We start from the raw sequence: 19,159 nt of genomic DNA on the forward strand, positions 1-19,159 counted from the left end.
AGAATGCGGCCGCGCGGGTGGTTATGGGCGCAACCCGTTGTGCCCATGTGACACCCCTCCTGCATGAGCTGCACTGGCTCCCAGTGGTCTTCCGGGTGCGATTCAAGGTGTTGGTTACCACCTTTAAAGCGCTCCATGGCATAGGACCCGGGTACCTCCGAGACCGTCTTCTGCCACCAATAGCCTCCCACCGACCAGTCCGTTCCCACAGAGAGGGTCTCCTCAGGGTGCCATCAGCCAAGTTATGTCAGCTGGCGATGCCCAGGGGGAGGGCCTTCTCTGTGGGAGCCCCAGCCCTGTGGAACGAACTGTCCCCGGAAATTCGTAAGATCTCCGACCTCCGGGTGTTTCGCTGCGCATTGAAGACCCTGTTGTTCCGCCAGGCCGGACTATCAACACAATAGTTTTAAATTGGGGTATTTAAATTTATTGGGGTTTTAAATCTGAGCCACTTTATTTAATTATTTTAAATTTTATATTGTTGTTTTGTCTGTGTTTTTAAATAGGCTGTACACCGCCCTGAGTCCTTCGGGAGAAGGACGGTATAGAAATAAAATTATTATTATTATTATTATTTAGTGATCAGGGGAGAGACTTCTATAAAGGGAAGGACTACCTATAAAGCCCTTCATGGCTTAGGCCCGGGGTACTTACAGGACCATCTCCAGCCGTTCTCCCATTGTCCTGTGCGCTCTCACAGAGTGGGCCTCCTCAGGCTACCGTCGGCCAAACAATGTGGGCTGACGGCCCCCAGGAGGAGAGCGTTCTCCGTGGGAGCTCTGACCCTCTGGAATGGATTGCCCACCAAGCTCAGGACAGCCCCCGACCTTCTTTCCTTCCATCGCGAGCTGAAGATGTGGTTCTTCTGTCAATTTAACTGATCCATTTGGGGGTACACTGTTATAATTTTAAATTGTTTTAATAGGGTTGCTGATTTTAATTTTTATTTCATTGTGATTTGTATTGGAAATTGTCATTTTGTAAGTCGCCTTGAGTCCCCAGGGAGAAAGGCGGCATATAAATCGCAGTAATAAATAATAAATAAATAAATCTTTCATATGTTCTCCCATTACCTCAAACAATGTTTTATATAACTCCGCCGGGAGTCCATCTGTGCCCGGTGTTTTTAAATTTTCCTGTTTCTTCACTGCTTTTTCAATCTCCGTTAGGGTAATTTCCTCGTCCAAAATTTCTTTCATTAAATTGGGTATCTTAGGTAGATCCGAATTCTCTATATAATTTTTCGTCACACCTGCTAAAATCTCCTCTCTTTTATATAATTCCTTGTAAAAATCCACTGCAATTCTTTCTTTCCCTCCCTTATCTTTTATTAGATTTCCATCCTTATCTTCTAATTGTTCAATTCGTCTACTCTGTTTCTCCTTTTTTAACCTAAATGTAAGCCATCTTCCTAGTTTATTAGCTGACTTGAAGTGTTTTTGCTTTGCTGCCTTTATCTTATCTTTCAACCTGTCCAGATCCAAGAGATTAAGTTGGTGTTTTAACAATATTATCTGTTCTTTTGCTTCAATAGATAATGGGTTATATTGCAATTGTTCCTCGGCCTTTGTTAATTTGCTTAATATCTCACCCCTCTCTTGTTCTTCTTTTTTACGTTTAATAGCCATGTGTTTCATAATAAGACCTCTTATAAAGGCTTTGGCAGCGTCCCAGACTATTTAAAGAGGCATTCCTGGTGTCCTATTTTCTTGAAAGAAGAAGATCACTTCTGTCTTAAGCTTTTGTGTAAATTCAAATTCTTTCAAAATCTCTGATCTCATCATCCACCTCTTCCTATTTTTCCCTTCTTTCTTTATTACAGCTAATACTGGGCTATGGTCCACCCAGTCATTCGGTATAATCCTAACCTCTGTCATTTGAGTTAAGTTCTTGTGACATCCAAATCATGTCCAACCTGGACCACGATTTGTGCCTGGGAGAATAATAAGTGAATTGTTCAACTGTTGAATTGCCAAATATCTTTCAATCCTAGTTCATCTCTCATTTCATTACAAATAGCTGGTAAGATCCTCTTATCTTGTCCTCGGTTTCCCTTTTTTGAATTTTCCCGTTTTGTAATCCTGCGTCCTATTGATTACTGTATTGAAGTCGCCCAAGAGACATACTTGCTCATATTCCAAATCTCGAATTTCTCTTTGTATTCTTCGAAAGAATGATCTCTGTTTGGTGTTGGGAGCATAAATTCCTATCAATAGTACCTTGCTCTGCAACAATTCCACCTCTAGGATTAGTAATCTTCCCTCTTCATCTGAAAATAGTTGTTTCAGTGAGAGATGTTCCTTTATATACATTGCCACTCCTCTCTTTCTCTCCTCCGAAGCCGTTACAAACAATTTCCCTGCTTTTGGGCATTTCAATAAATTAGATTGCAATAGTTTAATATGAGTTTCTTGCAAACATGTTATATCCACTTTGGCTTTAACAATTTTTGATAAGATACATCTTCTCTTTGTCGGAGCATTAAGGCCATTAGCATTCACCGTTAATAGTCTCACTCCTTGATCCATTTTTATCTATTAATCCTTTTAGATTTTGTTTTCACAAAAGTCCTGTGCATCTTGAATATTCTCTTTTTCGATTTTCTGGTCCTGCCATGTCACCAAAAGCCCTTCAGGTAGCAACCATCGATATGGCGCATTATGTTTCCTTAGTTGTGAGGTTATAAATTGGTAGTTCTGTCTCTGCTCCCGCACCCTTCTAGGAATCTGTTTCAAGATTGTAATCTGATGCCCTTTATATGTAGCATTCTGATCCCTAGCCTTATGGAGAGTTTCATCTCTAAGCGCCTTTTTAGTTAGCCTCACATGTATTTCGCTGGGCAAATTGTGGCGTCTTGCATAATTGGTATAGATGTGGTAAGCTTCATCTATATTACCATGGACTTCTTCTTTTCTTTTCCCCACTACTTCTGCAATCACTTCTCCCACAATCTCAACGAGCTGTTCCTCTTTACCTCCACCACATTCTGGAAGTGTAAGAAAAAGGCAGATTTCTCCATCTCTAAGAATACTACTTCATCCCCAAGTTTCCCCACCGCTTGTGCACATCTCCATTCACATTTCTCTATCTGAGTCTCCATTCTTTCAGTAGTTTTTTCGACCTCTATCAGCCGCTCCTCGTGTTTAGATAGAGTTGATCTCATCTCTCCCAATGTCTCTTTAACTTGTTTAATTTCTCCTCTTAATTCACTCATCTCGGTTTTCAAGTCATCAAAATTTTTAGATGTCGATTCTTGATTTTTCTCCATTATTTCCTGAATGTTCTGAAACATGGCCTGAATTCCTTGCATTGTGACTGATTCCTCTGCTGTTGGTAGGCTTTCAGATGACGTTCTTAACCCTGGAGGGGTTGTTATTGGAGAAGATGCCACTGTAGAGGCTACATGTTTCTTCATCACTTTTGTGGATGTCACTGTAGTAGACATGTTAGCCAAGCAAAGGAGATTTTTCCAAATTATCATGTAAACAATATTGTTTAGTCTGTTTAGGTTTACACAATCAATTCTACTTTTCTTCTTATTTGAAGCTCTTATTACTATTCAACCTCGATTCTATATAATTATAATCATAAATTAATTCAAATTTATCCTATATATCTACAATAGTATATATATATATACACAAAATTATGTTACAATACACAAAATTATGCTAAATAGTAAATCAAGATAAATAGTTAAATACTCAATCAATTAATCAACAATCATTATATACATTTAATAAATATTAAAAATTATATAAACTATCAGTTAGGTATTCAGAAGAATATTAAATTCAAATATTATACCAATTTATCACAATAGATAAATTCAACAGGAAAGGGCTCACTATCAAAGATCTTGAGGGGGAAGGGGGATCAGGAAAAGATTTACCCCCAATCATCACCCACTTTTCCACAGTTAATATTTTGAAATATATTGTTCTTTTATCAGCTAAAGTTCCTCTCAATTATTACCACCACTAATAAGTTCCGTTCCAACACGTAATCCAATTATACAAATCGTACTTCCATTCCGCTCCAGTTCCACAGCAGCAAGAAAGCCAAAAGCCAGTAAATAAAAGCTTCTTTCACTTATAATCTTGACTGCCGCTATTCTCTCAATTTGCTGCACAGTCCCTTTGATATTAAATTCAATCTCCTTCTTCTTCTTTTTCCGTCTCGTTCCATCTCGTCTCCCCATGCCGGTCAAAAACCCAGTGTCATTGGCTTTGGGGCGGCTGTTTCGCAGTCCTCTTTCTGTTCTCCGGGTCCTCGAAGCTCGAGCTTCGTTGCAGTGAGGGGTCGCACTCCCCTCCTCACCTCCGAAGAAAGCCCCTCTGCTCCCCCAACCTCTCCGGGGTTGAGAACGGCAAAAAAAAGCCGCGGAGGCTCAAGAAAATTGCTCGGCACAGCAGAGCTAACGCCGCACCGATCTTTCTGCCCTGACAGCTGTACCGGAAGTCTTAATATTAAGCCTTAATATTGAGTCTTAAATCATATAAATTTCAGAAAATTTTCCTAATCTGGTGCTCTCAGATTTTCAGTAGGGGAGGGGAATTATTAAAATTATTAACCAACACATCTGGCAAAGCATTCAAATTAGAGTAAGGCTAGACAAGACATTCTGGTTTGAACTTATACATTAGATGGTATTTAGATGGTATTTGCAGGACTTTCTCTTGTTTATTTTGAAAACATGAGATCTGTGACAACTTACCGTTCCAAGATCTACGATGAAGCAATCTCCTTTGTTGAAACTCTCCCAGCTAAGGGGAACTTCTGTAGCTCTAACTACTCTCCGGCCCTTGATATGTAGTAGTCTCTTAGCACTTAGGTCATTTGTAATTACATGCTTAAAACCAGAAGCAGTGCCACCTGCCTGGAACAACAAGCATATCAAAGAACTTAGGCTTTAGCAGCATGTATTAGAGATCATAACAAAACATGTTTCCAGAAAACTTAAATTTGCAGACTATGCACTATATGCTTGGAGCTTCTAGTACATACAGGCAAACCATAAAACTTATTTGCTTTAATTCTCCCACATTCAGGTGTAATCAGCAGTAACAGCTTCATCTAAGAAGAGTGTCAGATAGTGACTTCAGCAGAAATAGGAGATAAAGGAGAATAAACATTTTGGAGCTTTTAAAATATTATCTTAACATTTTAAGAACATTTGAGGCTTGACTGATACCACTACTATTATTCAGTTGACATCACTGAAATTCTGTAGTCCTGTTGCTTAGGTTTCCAAGGACTGAGAAAAATAAATTAGAGAACAATGTAACTTTTATGACTTTTCTTATTTCTTACTTTTTCTTTTTTCTAATTTTTTCCTTATGTTAATTTTTAATTCTGAAAAAAAAAAATCACTAACAATTGTATATTTAAAAAGTCCTACCGTTTTCTTCATTAACAATCATTCTTGATAGCCAGGAAACTATAGTTCATGAAACAACTTCCTGGTACATTGAAGGAGGTACACTAATCTAAAAGTTCATCAACTGAATTCTCTCACTCATAATTCTTTAGCTAAAGAGGCTTGGTAGTAATTATGCCTATTATTTAAAATGAATAGGAGGGTTGGGACCTCCTTTGATTTAATATTACACTGATATTTTAATGTAAACAATTCTTGAAAAAGTCTCTTATTTTCATGCTATACCTTATATTTAATGCCTCCTTTGAAGTATCCAACGAATTGTGTGGACTCATACCCTTGTATTTCTCGGTGCTGCACAGGTTTCCCTCCGAGATAATCATCCAGCTGAACTGTAAAGATGGCTGCTGCAGTGCTTTCGTCCTGAGTACATTCTTTACCTACGAGAAAGCATAGTATGGTTCTACTTAGAGAAACAGAGAAGGAAAAATTGTGAATGATTAAATTACACAGTTGTCCATAAGCCAAATAGACCAGGATGCTGCAGATTCTGAATAATCACCCAGACTAGAAACCAATTATCCATCTTCTGTGAAGTTCTCCAGATTTCCTTTTTAAAAAAAGAAAGAAATGGGTGACTATCATCTCCTCATCTGATGACAGGGACATCAAAGCAACTTCTTGTATAAAAAACATCTGCTTGATTTTGATCCTGAAATAGTAGCTGTAGATCCTGCTAAGGAGCTGTAGAAAGTTCAAATCAGTGAAAAACTGATTAAAAGGTCCAGTCTTCAAACAGTGTAAGACCTATCATATAGAACAGGACATAGTATATTTTATACTGACCTACAAGACAGGACTAGACTTATGGATTTAAGTTGTAAGACAGTATTAGGAAAAACATCCTGGTGATATGGCAGTGAATTAAGTGACAGGTGTGCATTTTTCCTTATTAAAAATCTAAGCAACAAAAGCATTTGGTAAATACTATAATGAAGAACAATTTTAATCCAATATGAACACATTTTATTAGCTATATTACTGTTTTCCCTGAAAAATTTATCCCACTAGCATAGTTGATTAATTTTTTGCTTCTCCTCAGTTACAGATATATTCTCAATTCTCTAAAAGTAATCTTTGACTTACAACTGAAATTGAGCTGGAATTACAGTCATAAATCATTACAATTGTAAGTTGGGACATCATTTATCAAACCCAATTTTTCAGCATTTTTTTATGATGGTCATTAAGCAAATCCATTATATCCAATGGGTCTTTTTGGTAGGATATCAGCAAAAAAAAGTAAAAAAATGTGCCCATATGATCCCAGGATGCTGCAAATGGCCATAAAGATGAATCGGTTGCCAAGCAGCCAAAATATAATCATGTAACCATGGGAGGCTGGGCCATGTAAGGCTGAAATCAGGTTGTAAGTAACTTTTGAGGAGTCCATTGACCTATACCTATACTCCCAATGCTTTATATTTTCCTTTTTCTATTTATTTCTTAAATAATTAAATCTGTGTATTTTCATTATTTTTAGTTTTGTATAGACACTGTTTAGTTATGTATCCCCCCCCCCATCAGCTTTGTAAATTACATCTGTTGGGGATGCTCATCTCCAAAAATTGCTTTAGTTCTGCATATCCAAACTAAGCTGAAGGTTTGTCTTCATGGCAAAAACAATGTCATCTTTCAGGTTAGGATCACCAATTTCACTTTTTTTAAACTAAGCTCATTTTTTAATGGGAACTATCAAAAGCACTTAACCAAACTGAATAATCAGAAAGTCATCTGCAATGGATTTCTTTTCTTATTTATAAATCTATCTAAGCTTGGTCTTGTTCCAAAGACTTTCACTGCTCCTTCCTTTTTGACATCATCCAAGCTAAGTGGGATGTTCCAGGAAAGTGTAATGATCTTTGGCTATCTTTTAATAATTTATAAAATGATAAAACTCCTTCAGAAAGATTTGTATTATTCATCATATCAAAATATTGTAACTAGGTCCATTTCTCCTAAATATATAGCAATAGCAATAGCACTTAGACTTATATACCACTCCACAGTGATTTTTACAGCCCTCTCTAAGTGGTTTAAAGAGTCAACATATTGCCCCCAACAGTCTGGGTCCTCATTTTACCAACCTCGAAGGATGGAAGGCTGAATCAACCTTGAGCCTGGTGAGAATTGAACGGCCAAATTGCAGGCAGCCGGCAGGCAGCAGAAATAGCCTGCAGTACTGCATTCTAACTACTGAGCCACTACGGCTCTTGTAGAAATCAAGACTCTTCTTTTCTCAATGAATAAAATGGAAAATTGGTTAATTTGATATGTTAACAGGATGATGAATAAATATAATTAACTACCTTACTTTGCAAATTAGACACAGCTCACACCATCATGCCGCACAATAAGGGCTCTATCTGAATTGGCAAATTAATGTTTGCAATCAGAAACCAGTTTTTAGTGAAATTGCCAGTCATATGCTCACTTTGGTTAGGCACAACATTGTCGATAAATCATTATTTTTGTTTTATTTTGTGAGGCTCCTGTACAAACTATGCAACACACTGCTAAAAGAAGTGAATACTGGAACAGATATGTTGCTTTAAAACTATAGCTTGATTTCATTTCCAAACTAACAATAAATAATCTATGGTTTGATGTAATGGTAACAGAGTTGCATAGCCCTCCATTATGGGATATTAATTTGTTGATAAATCATTTATCAGTAGCAAATTTCTGCTCTTGTCTTTCAAGCTAGGATTACAAATCTGCATTTAGCTTTATGTCTGTACTATTTCTGTAATTGAAATGTCCAAATTCTGTTTTCTCAGAGACTATTTTCCTTTGAAAATAAAGTTGAACTCTATTCAGTGGATAGAGTTTTTTATCCAATTTTTTTGGATAATTTTTTATGAAACTTGCACTCCCATGCGAATGAAAGATTATCCAGCCAAATTTAATTCAAAGAATGTCTAGATGTTTCACCTCTATCTCAGAAGCATTAGCAAAATAGTTTCATATATTTAAGTACGAATCATTTTCCATCAGATGCAGAAAACATTGATATTGAATGTTAAAAAAAAGTTGAATTCATTTTTTTAGATAAATCAAGAACAAAGAAACATACTTTTATATTGCATAACACTTTAACTATAGCTGAATATTTAAAAGAAGCATATTAAGCAGCTGAAGACTTTTTTCTTTCACATGTGAACTTATGAAGAAGTACTGAGCCAAAAAACTGAGCCAGAAAAAAAAAGCTAGGTCATAAGCTGCTTAAATATCTCAGCTACAAATTACAGAGGATACTTACATACCATTGTACTGTATTTACAATAGCAAAACCTCACAGTAAAAATGTGAATACCTGAGTTTGCCAATATTCTCAGCTGCTTTCTAGTTTCTTTGCATATTCTGATTTGAATAGGGGAATCCTGAGAAATGGGCTGACATTTTTTTTGCTCTGTCCTTACATCACTCCTTCAGTCAGAAATAATTATTTTTACTAAACATAATCCAAATTACACAGATGAGCTAACAGTGTTGTCTGATGAATTGGAAAGAGAGTGTGTGTGTGTGTGTATGTGTGTGTATGTGTGTGTAAGACAAGTGAAAGTTTTTATTGAATTGACTGGACAAAGGTGAGATGGAGTTGATAAACAAGCAAACATATCAGAATAACCCAAAGAAAACTGCATCTGAAATAACCATTAAGTCAGGCACAACAGGATTCTCCAGGAAATACTGCCGTGCCCTACTCAAAGTTAATAACCTTACTATACTATACTATACTATACTATACTATACTATACTATACTATACTATACTATAATATAATATAATATACTATAATATACTACACTATACTACACTACACTACACTACACTACACTACACCACACCACACCACACTACACTACACACTATACTATACTATACTATACACTATACTATACATAAAACCTTGCTATATTGTATGTGTGTATATGTATGTGTATATCTAAGTGCTAGTGCAATTATTACATTATTGTCCAGCACTATGGAAATCAAGTTTCAGAAAAAGAAAGTGACATCTACTCCACCAGATAGTTCCTGGTGGTACTATAAAAATATAATGGCTTAATTTTGACAAGACTTTCTTTTTTGCATTTCTTATAGTATAAGAGATGAAATTGACTTCACCCTGCTGGAATTTGTCTTTCAAAAGACCCTGAATTATTTATTTCACACATTTGACATAAATGCATCACAAAGTAATGTAGAATAATGTTACTGAAATAATTTGACAAGGACAATAAATTAAACAGCATAAATTAAAAAGGTGAGATTAAAAAGCATTGAACCATTCATTCAACATTCAATTAAGTCTTTTAAAAGTGCCTAAAATATGTTCAATACCTTGAAACCTTCATTTTCTAGAGTGTGATTCAACTAACTGGAGGAAATTGCCATTACAGTTTATCTCATGTCCTTAATATCATTATGGAAATCAAATCATTTGCACCAGTTATGACATTTAAATAATGAGATCAGTATGCAAATCACATAAACTGCTGCAAATGATGAAATTTTCTTCAATTGCATAATGAAGCCATAATGTAAATCAAGTAAATTTATAAATTTATAAATCTGCAATTTATAAATACTTTCTCATGCCAACTTGTCCACTTAATTTGGAGATGCCTGATGTTGCTAACTTGTCTCCCTTAAGTAGGAACCTCACAAATTCCAGGTCACAGTATGATTGCAGGTGCCATCACAGAGAAGGCCCTACAAGTAACTTACCTGATGACACTCTGAAAATCTTGATTAATGCAACAGGACTGCCCAGAACAGAACAGATGACTTATCAGATATCCTGCTCCCAAATTGATTATGGATTTATATGGAAAAAGCAAAATGTGGAATCTGATCATTAGCTAATTGGCCACAAATGCAGCTGCTTTAGCAGAGGTAAAATCTTGCCAATGCCAGGTACCTTATCCAGAAATCTGGCTGCATTATGGGAATATCACTATACATTTGTAAACATTTCATATATCAATAGAATCACCACTAGTGTACATGTGCATTATGCAGAGTACAAAATTCTTGTATTTCTATCCCAGGCGTTTACAATCTATTTCAAACTTTCTCAACTTGGCATGTTGCAACACAACTCCCAGAACTCACAGCCAAAAGTTTTGTTATGAATTATAAAAGCCACAGTTGAAACACATCTGGAGAATTCTAAGCCGGGAAAGGCTGAACTAGAGTACAAGACTCCCTTCTTTTTGTAACATTTTTAATGTAATTTGTTCTCCAGAATCAACTTTGCTATGCATGCCTGTGCCACCAAATCAAACTGTAGCAACACTCTTTGCTATACATACTGCAATGAGAAGCAGAAACTAAGTTGGATCAGCTGAGTGAAGTTGGGTAACATTTGGATAGCAAACTTGAAATGTGTTGCAGCCATACAACATCTGGGGAGCAACAGGGAGAAATAATTTATGAGCTGAGTACTTTCTGCAGAGAGACTTATTCATGCATTCCTAAACTAAGGAATGCTAAATTCACTTTGAGTTCTTTGTGCTCTGTTCAGCTAAAAGCAGAGAGATTTCTTTTCTTTTTTCTTTAATTCCACTGGGAACAATAGCTGCTATTCCAGCAAATATGTTCCTCCTAACTGAGACCAACTTCAATCATCAAAGATAGTCAGTTCAACCAGGATTTCTTCAAGCAGGTTCCTGATACTGCAACACTTTCCAGATGTCTTGGATTATAATAACCCTCCCCCAAGTAGTGGGTACTTTTAGTTCCGTTGGATCAGGGATAAAACCCAATAGGTTTTGACAGGTTCTAGAGAACCGGTAGTGGAAATTTTGAGCAGTTCAGAGGACCTACAAATACCACTTCTGACTGGCCCCAGAGTGGGGTGGGAATGGAGATTTTGTAGTATCCTTCCCCTGCCATGCCCACCAAGTCATGCCGACAGAACCGGTAGTAAAAAAAATTGGATTTCACCACTGTGTTGGATACTGTTAAACTCAGTTCCTCTTTCAATATGTGTTGGACTATCACACTTATCTTCTCCTTCCAGCCTCATATGTCTGCAATGAGAGCTACCCTGCTCATCCCTACCCAGCACAGACTACGGCCAGAGTTGATCGAATATGTTGGCAATTGTAGTTTGATCCCTTGGCAGCTCTAGTTTTAGGAAAGCTCATTTAAGTCTGTTTTAGTACGGTTTTAGCTAAGCTTTGTTTTTCGCCCCGTTAATTGCCCCATCCCAGCCGATGACCCAGCGCCCTACCTAGCCAATAGTGCAGATTGTAGAAGGTGGTGTTGCTCTTCTTGAAGGTGTGCAGCACCAGGTAGGCGTCGCCGACGTAGAAATCGCCGTACAAAGGTTCGGGCACCGGCACCAGTTCCATTTTCTCTATCCGCCAGATCTGCAGCCCGACCTTCTGGCCTGCCCGGGCAAATTCTTTGTGATAAAGCTCCGGCGGTGCCATCTCGCTGCTTCTTCTTCTTCAAGCGGTCAAACCAAGTAGAAACCAAACCAAACTCCTCGCTTCAATCGGTTGCGCGTCTCAACTGCTGAGGTTCATCTGCGAAAAGCAAAGCAACTCTCTCCGCTTTATAAACTTTAGTCTGCCCGGGCTCTCCAGCGCCCCGCGAAGGGGAGCGGTCCCGATAGGCGGGTCTTGTTTACACTCTCTTACCAGCCCTCCAGCTCAGAAGAAGACCGACGCCTCCCTAAGCTCGGAAGCGCACCTGGGCTGGCTAAGGAGGAGAGACGCCTCTTGCCTTGACGCTCCACTGGGAACAGGGAAGCCCACTGACCGCGCCTCCGATCGGCTGAAAGGCGACTTGTCTCAGGGAACAGCGAGTTCGTTCAGGAAGAGTTAGCAGGAAACCTCGAGGCGGCCAAAGGGCTGCGCAACTTGCCTTCCTTCCAGCAGCCTGGTTTTCTCTCCATAAATTCATTTATAGCGCAAAGATCCAGCCAACGCCTTTTTCAAACAAATCGATAAAAATAAAGCAAGTAATACCCCCGTTTTTATTTTTATCCCTTTTAGGGAGACCTTTTAACGTATGAACGTATAACAGGATTGCTGTCAGAATCTCCGGTCATCCTAACATATATTTCATTCGAACTTCTGAATGTGACAGATGTAACGTGTGGGGTGGAAGAAGATTTGCAAGACAACTCTGCAAATGTCCATATCTAGCTAAATCGTAACGGGATGGTGGTAACGTGGGGGTTTACATTGGTTGTATGAATCCAGCAGTTAGAATAAGCAAACCGCAATTAGTGATTATTATACAGCCAACGCTGATTCTTAACAATATGGTTTCATAAACGCTATGGGAATGCAGCTTCACATATATCATTCTCTCTTGAATAAATTCATTGAGCTGGAAGAATGCAGAACCAGCTTAGGAGGTTATGCCAACTAAAATTGGAACAAAAATATTCTTGATTTGATAGGTTGCAATGAAATAGGATTAGGAGCCAAATGCTCACTTTGTGAAGCAGACAAGCAGTGCAGAAGAAGCAGTAGGAAGAGAGCAGGAGTGGGTGTTAATTCCAGCCAGGTTTGCTGCATTGTATAGATAACATGACTCTAGATAAGTGTTTCTCAACCCTGACAAGTTCAAGATGAGTGGACTTCCACTTCCAGAATTTCTTCATCTGAGCAACTTAGAGCAAAGACTTAAAGCTAAGACTTGAAAGATTTACCAGAAACTCACAATACATCTGATGACACCTGTCCTTACCATTGTTATTTCAACACAGTGAAGGTTGGGTAATTTGAGAAGACTTTATGAGTCATTACAGTGTGGTGGGGAAATAACGTTCAGTGGTCACTGTAAGAAAACTCTATCTCTAGATTCATAATATGGATTGTTTGATTTTGGTTTAATATGATACGTGAACTTTGGCATTTGGCTGTAATTTAGAAATTAGCATGAAGTATGTACCCAACTAATTGTAACGTATTAAAAACAACAACAATCACCATGATTAAACACTTCTGTCTTAGTACAATATGTATATCCATATTATAAACATGAGAAGAAGGGCAAAAATCTAATAAGCAGTTATATCCAATTGGAATAACTATGGAAATATTAGACCAGAGAAAAAACTCACCCTGTGCAGAATTATATATAATCCAGTAGATTCAGAAAATTAAACATATTGATTTTGGCATACAATCACATGGAAAAAGTTCATTTTGCTGTAAATAACTATAAAATTGCTTCTCTTTAGGCTGTTAAGGGACTTGTCTTTAAGATGTCATGGGAAGTGCTTTTTTTTAAAGAATTTATTTGCTGCCTAAATAGATAAATGAGACTTTATGTTTATATTTCTGAAACAGATACAGTAAAAGTCTTTTTTCTGGTCAAACAAATCTATTTTTGCATAGAAATAATGTTTTTATAAAAACAAATAACAACTGTGCAATTTTCAGATAGAAACTTAAACTCTCTGAGCATCTTATTTACCCCAGTAAATCTTTGTTATCTAGATAGATGTCCAAAATGTACTGAAAATATAAGACCAGAAAGATCAGTTCTGACTACTAAGATCAGTTCTGATTACTAAGAATCAAATGGAATTCTTCACTTGATAAAGTTTTTTTTCTCCTTTCATTCAATTGTGTCTAATTCTCAGAGACTGCCTGTCAAGCTTCTGCAGTTTTCTTGGCAATGTTTTTCAATAGTGATTTGCCATTGCATCCTTCCTAGGACTGTGAGAAAATGACTGGTCCACAGTCAGCCATGTGGCTTTGTGCCTAAGTCAGAACCAGAACTCATGATCTCCTATTTTCTAGGCTGATGTTTTAACCATTATAACAACTGACTCTTTTGCTTGATAATATCAAGAGTCAAATTAAATGGCTGTATTTGGTGTATAAGACACACCAACATTTCCACTCACTTTTAGGGTGGAAAAAGTGTGTCTTATACTCCAAAAAATACGGTAAATAGAAATAAATAAGTATTACTTTAGTTGGAAATCTTTAAGGTCATTATTAGATCTGATATAGGTTATATTCCTGGTCTAACATTATTTTAAATATTTATTTATTTATGTATTTATTTATTTTATTATATTTATGTACCACCCATTTCTTCTGACTGGTGATAAATATCATTAATCCTGTTCAACTGAAGTGTTTTTTTTTTCTCTCTCTCTCTGTTTCTGTGTGTGTGTGTGTGTGTGTGTGTGTGTGTGTGTCTGTCTGTCTGTCTGTCTGTCTGTCTGTCTGTCTGTCTGTCTGTCTCTCCTTCCCTCCCTCCCTCTCCCCATTTCTTCTAGTTTAAGGAAACAGCAGCACTATTTTTCAACAGAAAAAAAGGGATAACAACAGGAAACCATAGAACGGAACTAGAACCCACAGCCCTTTAGATAGTGTGAGATCTGATGTGAAGATAAAATACCTAAAATAGTTCCCACAGTATGAAGAAAATAATATGCTCAGATATGGTTTTCATACAGATGCTTTCATTATAGTTCTACAATGTCTCAGAATGCAGCTCTGAAAGAAATACCTGGCCTACATATGTAAAAAGGTGGCTGAATATAATCTAAATACTTTTTATTTCCAAAACTGATTGGAAATTGAAAATCAAATTAGACTTAGACTTACAATAATTTTATTGTCACTTTAAATGTACTGGCGTACATTTGGCATACATTAAAATTAAGTTTTATTATATGTCTCAGAGGGTCACCTCCAATGTACACTACATAAACATGACTAAATAAATAAAAAATATGCATATACCCACATAGCCACATATATTATATGATACAGAGCAACAACACAGTCTATTTCAGATGTATAAATGGCGAGAAAGATGAATCTTGTAAATTTACCAGACGGATGGCATAGGGAACAAAGCTGTTACAGAATCAGGTAATCCTAGCTAGAAATACTTCAAAACCTCCTCCCAGAGGGGAGCAACAGATACAGACCGTAAAGTGGGTGTATGGAGTCTCTAACAATGCTTTGAGCACTAAGCACGTAGCACTTATAACCAGTATCCTGAATAATAGGGAACGAGCTTCCTATAAACTTCTTGGCTGTCCTTATCACTTTCTGTATGGACTTTCTATCTGAGGCACTCCTACCATCAAACCAGATGCAATTTGTTAAAACTCTCAAATGTGCCTCTGTAAAAAGTGGCCAGGACACTGAGAAAGAGAAAGATGTGTTCTCCTTAGACAAATTATACAAATACTGTACTTTATCAATCTTCTTGCTCTCTTGGTCCTGCATGTATGTTACAGGAATAAATGAAAATGTTTTCCCTGTTGTAATCATTACCAAGGTATCTTGTCTTGCACATCAACTGGAACAACATCTTCTGAAGATCTGGATGTCTCTGATTATTTTGGCTTTTTGTAAGGCACCAAAGACCTGATTGGTCCCCAGTATTTGAGGCCAGGAGGTTAAATGAGCACTGTTAGCTGATCTATTTGGTTTCACTCCTTAGATTAGAACTGCAATATTTTTAGATTCAGATTTTCATGTTTATCCGGTTGGTTTGGGTTACTGCAGTATTTATGCTATGTTATGTTTCAGATTTAATCCTTGTTTGCTGCCTAAAGTTACTGTAACTGACTCCTAAATAAATATCCAGATTACTCAGAAGATACTAATCTTCCTTAAACAACTGTCTTTGTGATTGTTAGAGATTTTTTAAAAAAATAATTCACCTTTTTAGTACTATTTTTTTTTCTTTTAACTTACAATTAGTAAATTATTTTGAAATTTCCAGCTGAGCGAATTTAGGCTAGTCTTTCTCAACCTCAGCTACTTCACAGGGTGGTTGTTGTGGAGAAAATAGGAGGAGGGGAGGAAGATATGTTAGATATGTTCACCACCCTGACATGATGATGGTGGTTGGATAATTGTAAAAGTAATAAAGATGGGATATATATATATATATATAGTTTCTCCTCAAGACCTAAAAATATCTCTCAATTACTGGAAATGCAAATTTCTGTCTCTATATCCCTCTATATATGGGATATAAAATTTCTAAGGATTTTTTTTCCTTTTTCACCTGACATTTGCATTGTCAATAATTGAGACATATTTTTAGGTCTTGAGGAGAAACTACATTTTAATTAGGCCATTTATCTCTGATTGTGCCACTGACATTCTGTATGTTTCCTACTTTCTTTCTTAGCATCTGAACAAGTTCTTACAAGAAAGTACGCCTTAGGGAGAACATTGTGTTATCTCAGCCACCTTTGCAAGTACTTTTTACATAAATAATCACCACAGTTTTTAAAGGTCTTTAAATTCAGACTAATCTATATGAATATGCAAAATTACTTAAAATATTCAAATTGGTGGTGTTTCCCAATTTAAAGTTATCTTCTTCCGAAGAATTCTGGCCATCATAAATCATTCCAGCTAGGAATTCTGGGATCTGTGGTGTTAACACAATGGGAGAGTGAGTTGCCAGAATTTTTCTTCACAATTCATCATACCACCTATACAGATGGCAAATTGGAGATTGCTCCCAAAATGTGAACTATACATTAAGCTGTAAAATGAAACTTTCATCATATTGTATTATTTTTTATTATTTGAGAAAATCAACACTGCTCTATCAAACCACATGATCACAGCACTATATTAACCATATAAAGTGGAACTCTAGTCTCCTGACAACCCTATTTCTTTCTAACTCTAACCAACCCCACAATCAAGGGCTAGGTGACTTTGGGCCAGTCATTCTCTCTTAGCCTAATTTATTTCATAGAGTTGCTGTGTAAAAACAGGAGAAAGGAATATTAGGTATGATTGCTTATACATATATGAAAACCAAGTGGGTTAAAAAAAATTTTTTAAGTGTCTACCAAATATTAAATTAGGTGCACATCCAGGCTAAGATTCTACTTTCCCTTTAGCTTTATATTTGAATTTGGAAAGGCTTTTAGCTCACAGCTAAAAGCTGCCTTTTGTATGCATTTTTCTAAGTGTTTTTTAATTGAATTGCAGGTCAAATAGTCTTCAGTTTAGCCTCAGGAATTCCATTGCAGGCTTCAGAGCACTTTAAAGAGGTTATCAGGCAGTGGCTGATTAATTTTATCTAAAAGTTACTCTTATTATAAAGATGCAGAGATAATTGTGTCTTTCTTTCCTGTTTCTAACAGAAAAGGGAAATACTGTATATACATATGCAAGAGTTCTAATTTAATTTACTTATCATTTATTCTACACAAATTTTAGATCATTTACTAAAATGACTCTGAATAAATATATGATAAAACATGATAAATAAAAGCATATTTGAATAAACAACTCGTAGCCCGTTAAAAATCAAATTAAAAAGATTGGGCAATCAAACAGTTCTTTGGGCACCATCAATTTAGGCCTTGAAAGCTATCAAAAAATTCTTCAAAATCTTCTGGAATAATAGAATCAAAGAAGTGAAACACACCCTGGACGTCACTGTTCCATACTGATGTGGCCTCCTTCAGAGAAGGTTTGCTTAATCAGCAAGATTTAACAGCTTGAACAGGATCATTTTGTACAATGTGGTCCCTAGTGTAATCATATGCCCTGTTATGTAGACCTTTAATATAAATAAGACAGAACATCAATCCATATAAGGCAGAATATTATAGCTGTAGCTTCCAAAAGCTTTGTTCTCTGAGCTGAAATCCATCTTCCAGTTTCCCAAAATTATTATTCTGCTGTAAAAGTTCTGTTGCATTCCTATCTTATTTTCAGAACCTTTTATGATGGTGTATTGGTTGCTGTTGCTATTGTTTCTTTCTGTTTGACATCTTTCCATCAGTTTGCAATTTTTTGGGTGTCCTGTGTTTCCTCAGTAGAAAGTAGCCATATCCATTTCCAATTTTCCTTGTAAATGAATTGAATTATAGAAAGGTAGACGGGCTGTGCAAATAACCCGTACAATAATTTACGGGTTACAATTTACAATAAAACTATACATTTAGACATCCCTTCGTTGTGAGTAGCCATGCAAATTTCACTTTGATTTCCTTCTTCCATGGAAAAACTTTGAAAGCATTTTTTCCCCATCAAATTCAGAAATAGTTATAAAATTCAGGTTTTATGGTGGTTGTTTTTTTTTTTAGCACAATCCAATAAATGTTGTCCAAAGTGTCTTGTCATAAGTGTTGATTTGTTAAAATAGATAAGTTGGGGAGAACAATTTATAAAGGATTCAGGAGAATTCAAAGCTGTGAATTAAATAACTGTCTGCCACATTCAATACTGTATTACAATGAAGTAACCAAAATGCATTTGCAGCAATGGTGGGTTCTAAATTTTTTTACTACCGGTTTGGTGGATGTGACTGGGGGGGGGGCATGACTTATTGGGCATGGCCAACATGATTTGACATTACTCATGCACTCAGTCACATGACTGCCCCAAGCCACGCCCACCAAAAAGGTGGCTAAAATTTTTGGAAGTTTTTGAAAACTTTTTTTTTTATACTCCGGCTCCATATCCAGGTCGGAACGCAGTGGGGTGGCAGTGGTCATCTCGGCTTTCCCTCCATTGCCCTTCCTGGCCAAAAAGTGCCCCTTCTTGCCTCTGATGGGCCTTCCCCATGGTTGCAGCCAGAACAACCCACTCCACCAGCTCAGGGCAGGGACTCAGCTGTAGCCCAGATGAACCAAGGAACTACGGGGAGCCTCCTGCGTGTTGCATCCCCACCCCAGCTTCCCCCACACTTCCACACCGTTTTGGGACACCCAGCTTACTGGGCTGCCCCCAT

The 19,159-nt window shown here is 37.0% G+C and overlaps 1 protein-coding gene across 1 annotated transcript in view; it reads right to left on the minus strand.

Moving 5' to 3' along the window:
• Positions 1 to 12,387, minus strand: part of SCIN (scinderin) — a 57,501-nt gene extending 45,114 nt beyond the window's left edge. The window contains exons 1-3 of the mRNA XM_034402559.3: positions 11,685 to 12,387; positions 5,666 to 5,820; positions 4,718 to 4,879 (exon numbers count right to left, since the gene is read on the minus strand). Of these exons, the coding sequence (XP_034258450.1) occupies positions 4,718 to 4,879; positions 5,666 to 5,820; positions 11,685 to 11,886 (519 nt within the window). The 5' untranslated portion in view covers positions 11,887 to 12,387. The remainder of the gene's footprint in view (positions 1 to 4,717; positions 4,880 to 5,665; positions 5,821 to 11,684) is intronic.
• Positions 12,388 to 19,159: the final 6,772 nt, after the last annotated feature.

This window comes from Pantherophis guttatus, chromosome 4 (genome assembly GCF_059756535.1).
Source record: "Pantherophis guttatus breed Tessera chromosome 4, ASM5975653v1, whole genome shotgun sequence".
Lineage (NCBI taxonomy): Eukaryota > Metazoa > Chordata > Lepidosauria > Squamata > Colubridae > Pantherophis > Pantherophis guttatus.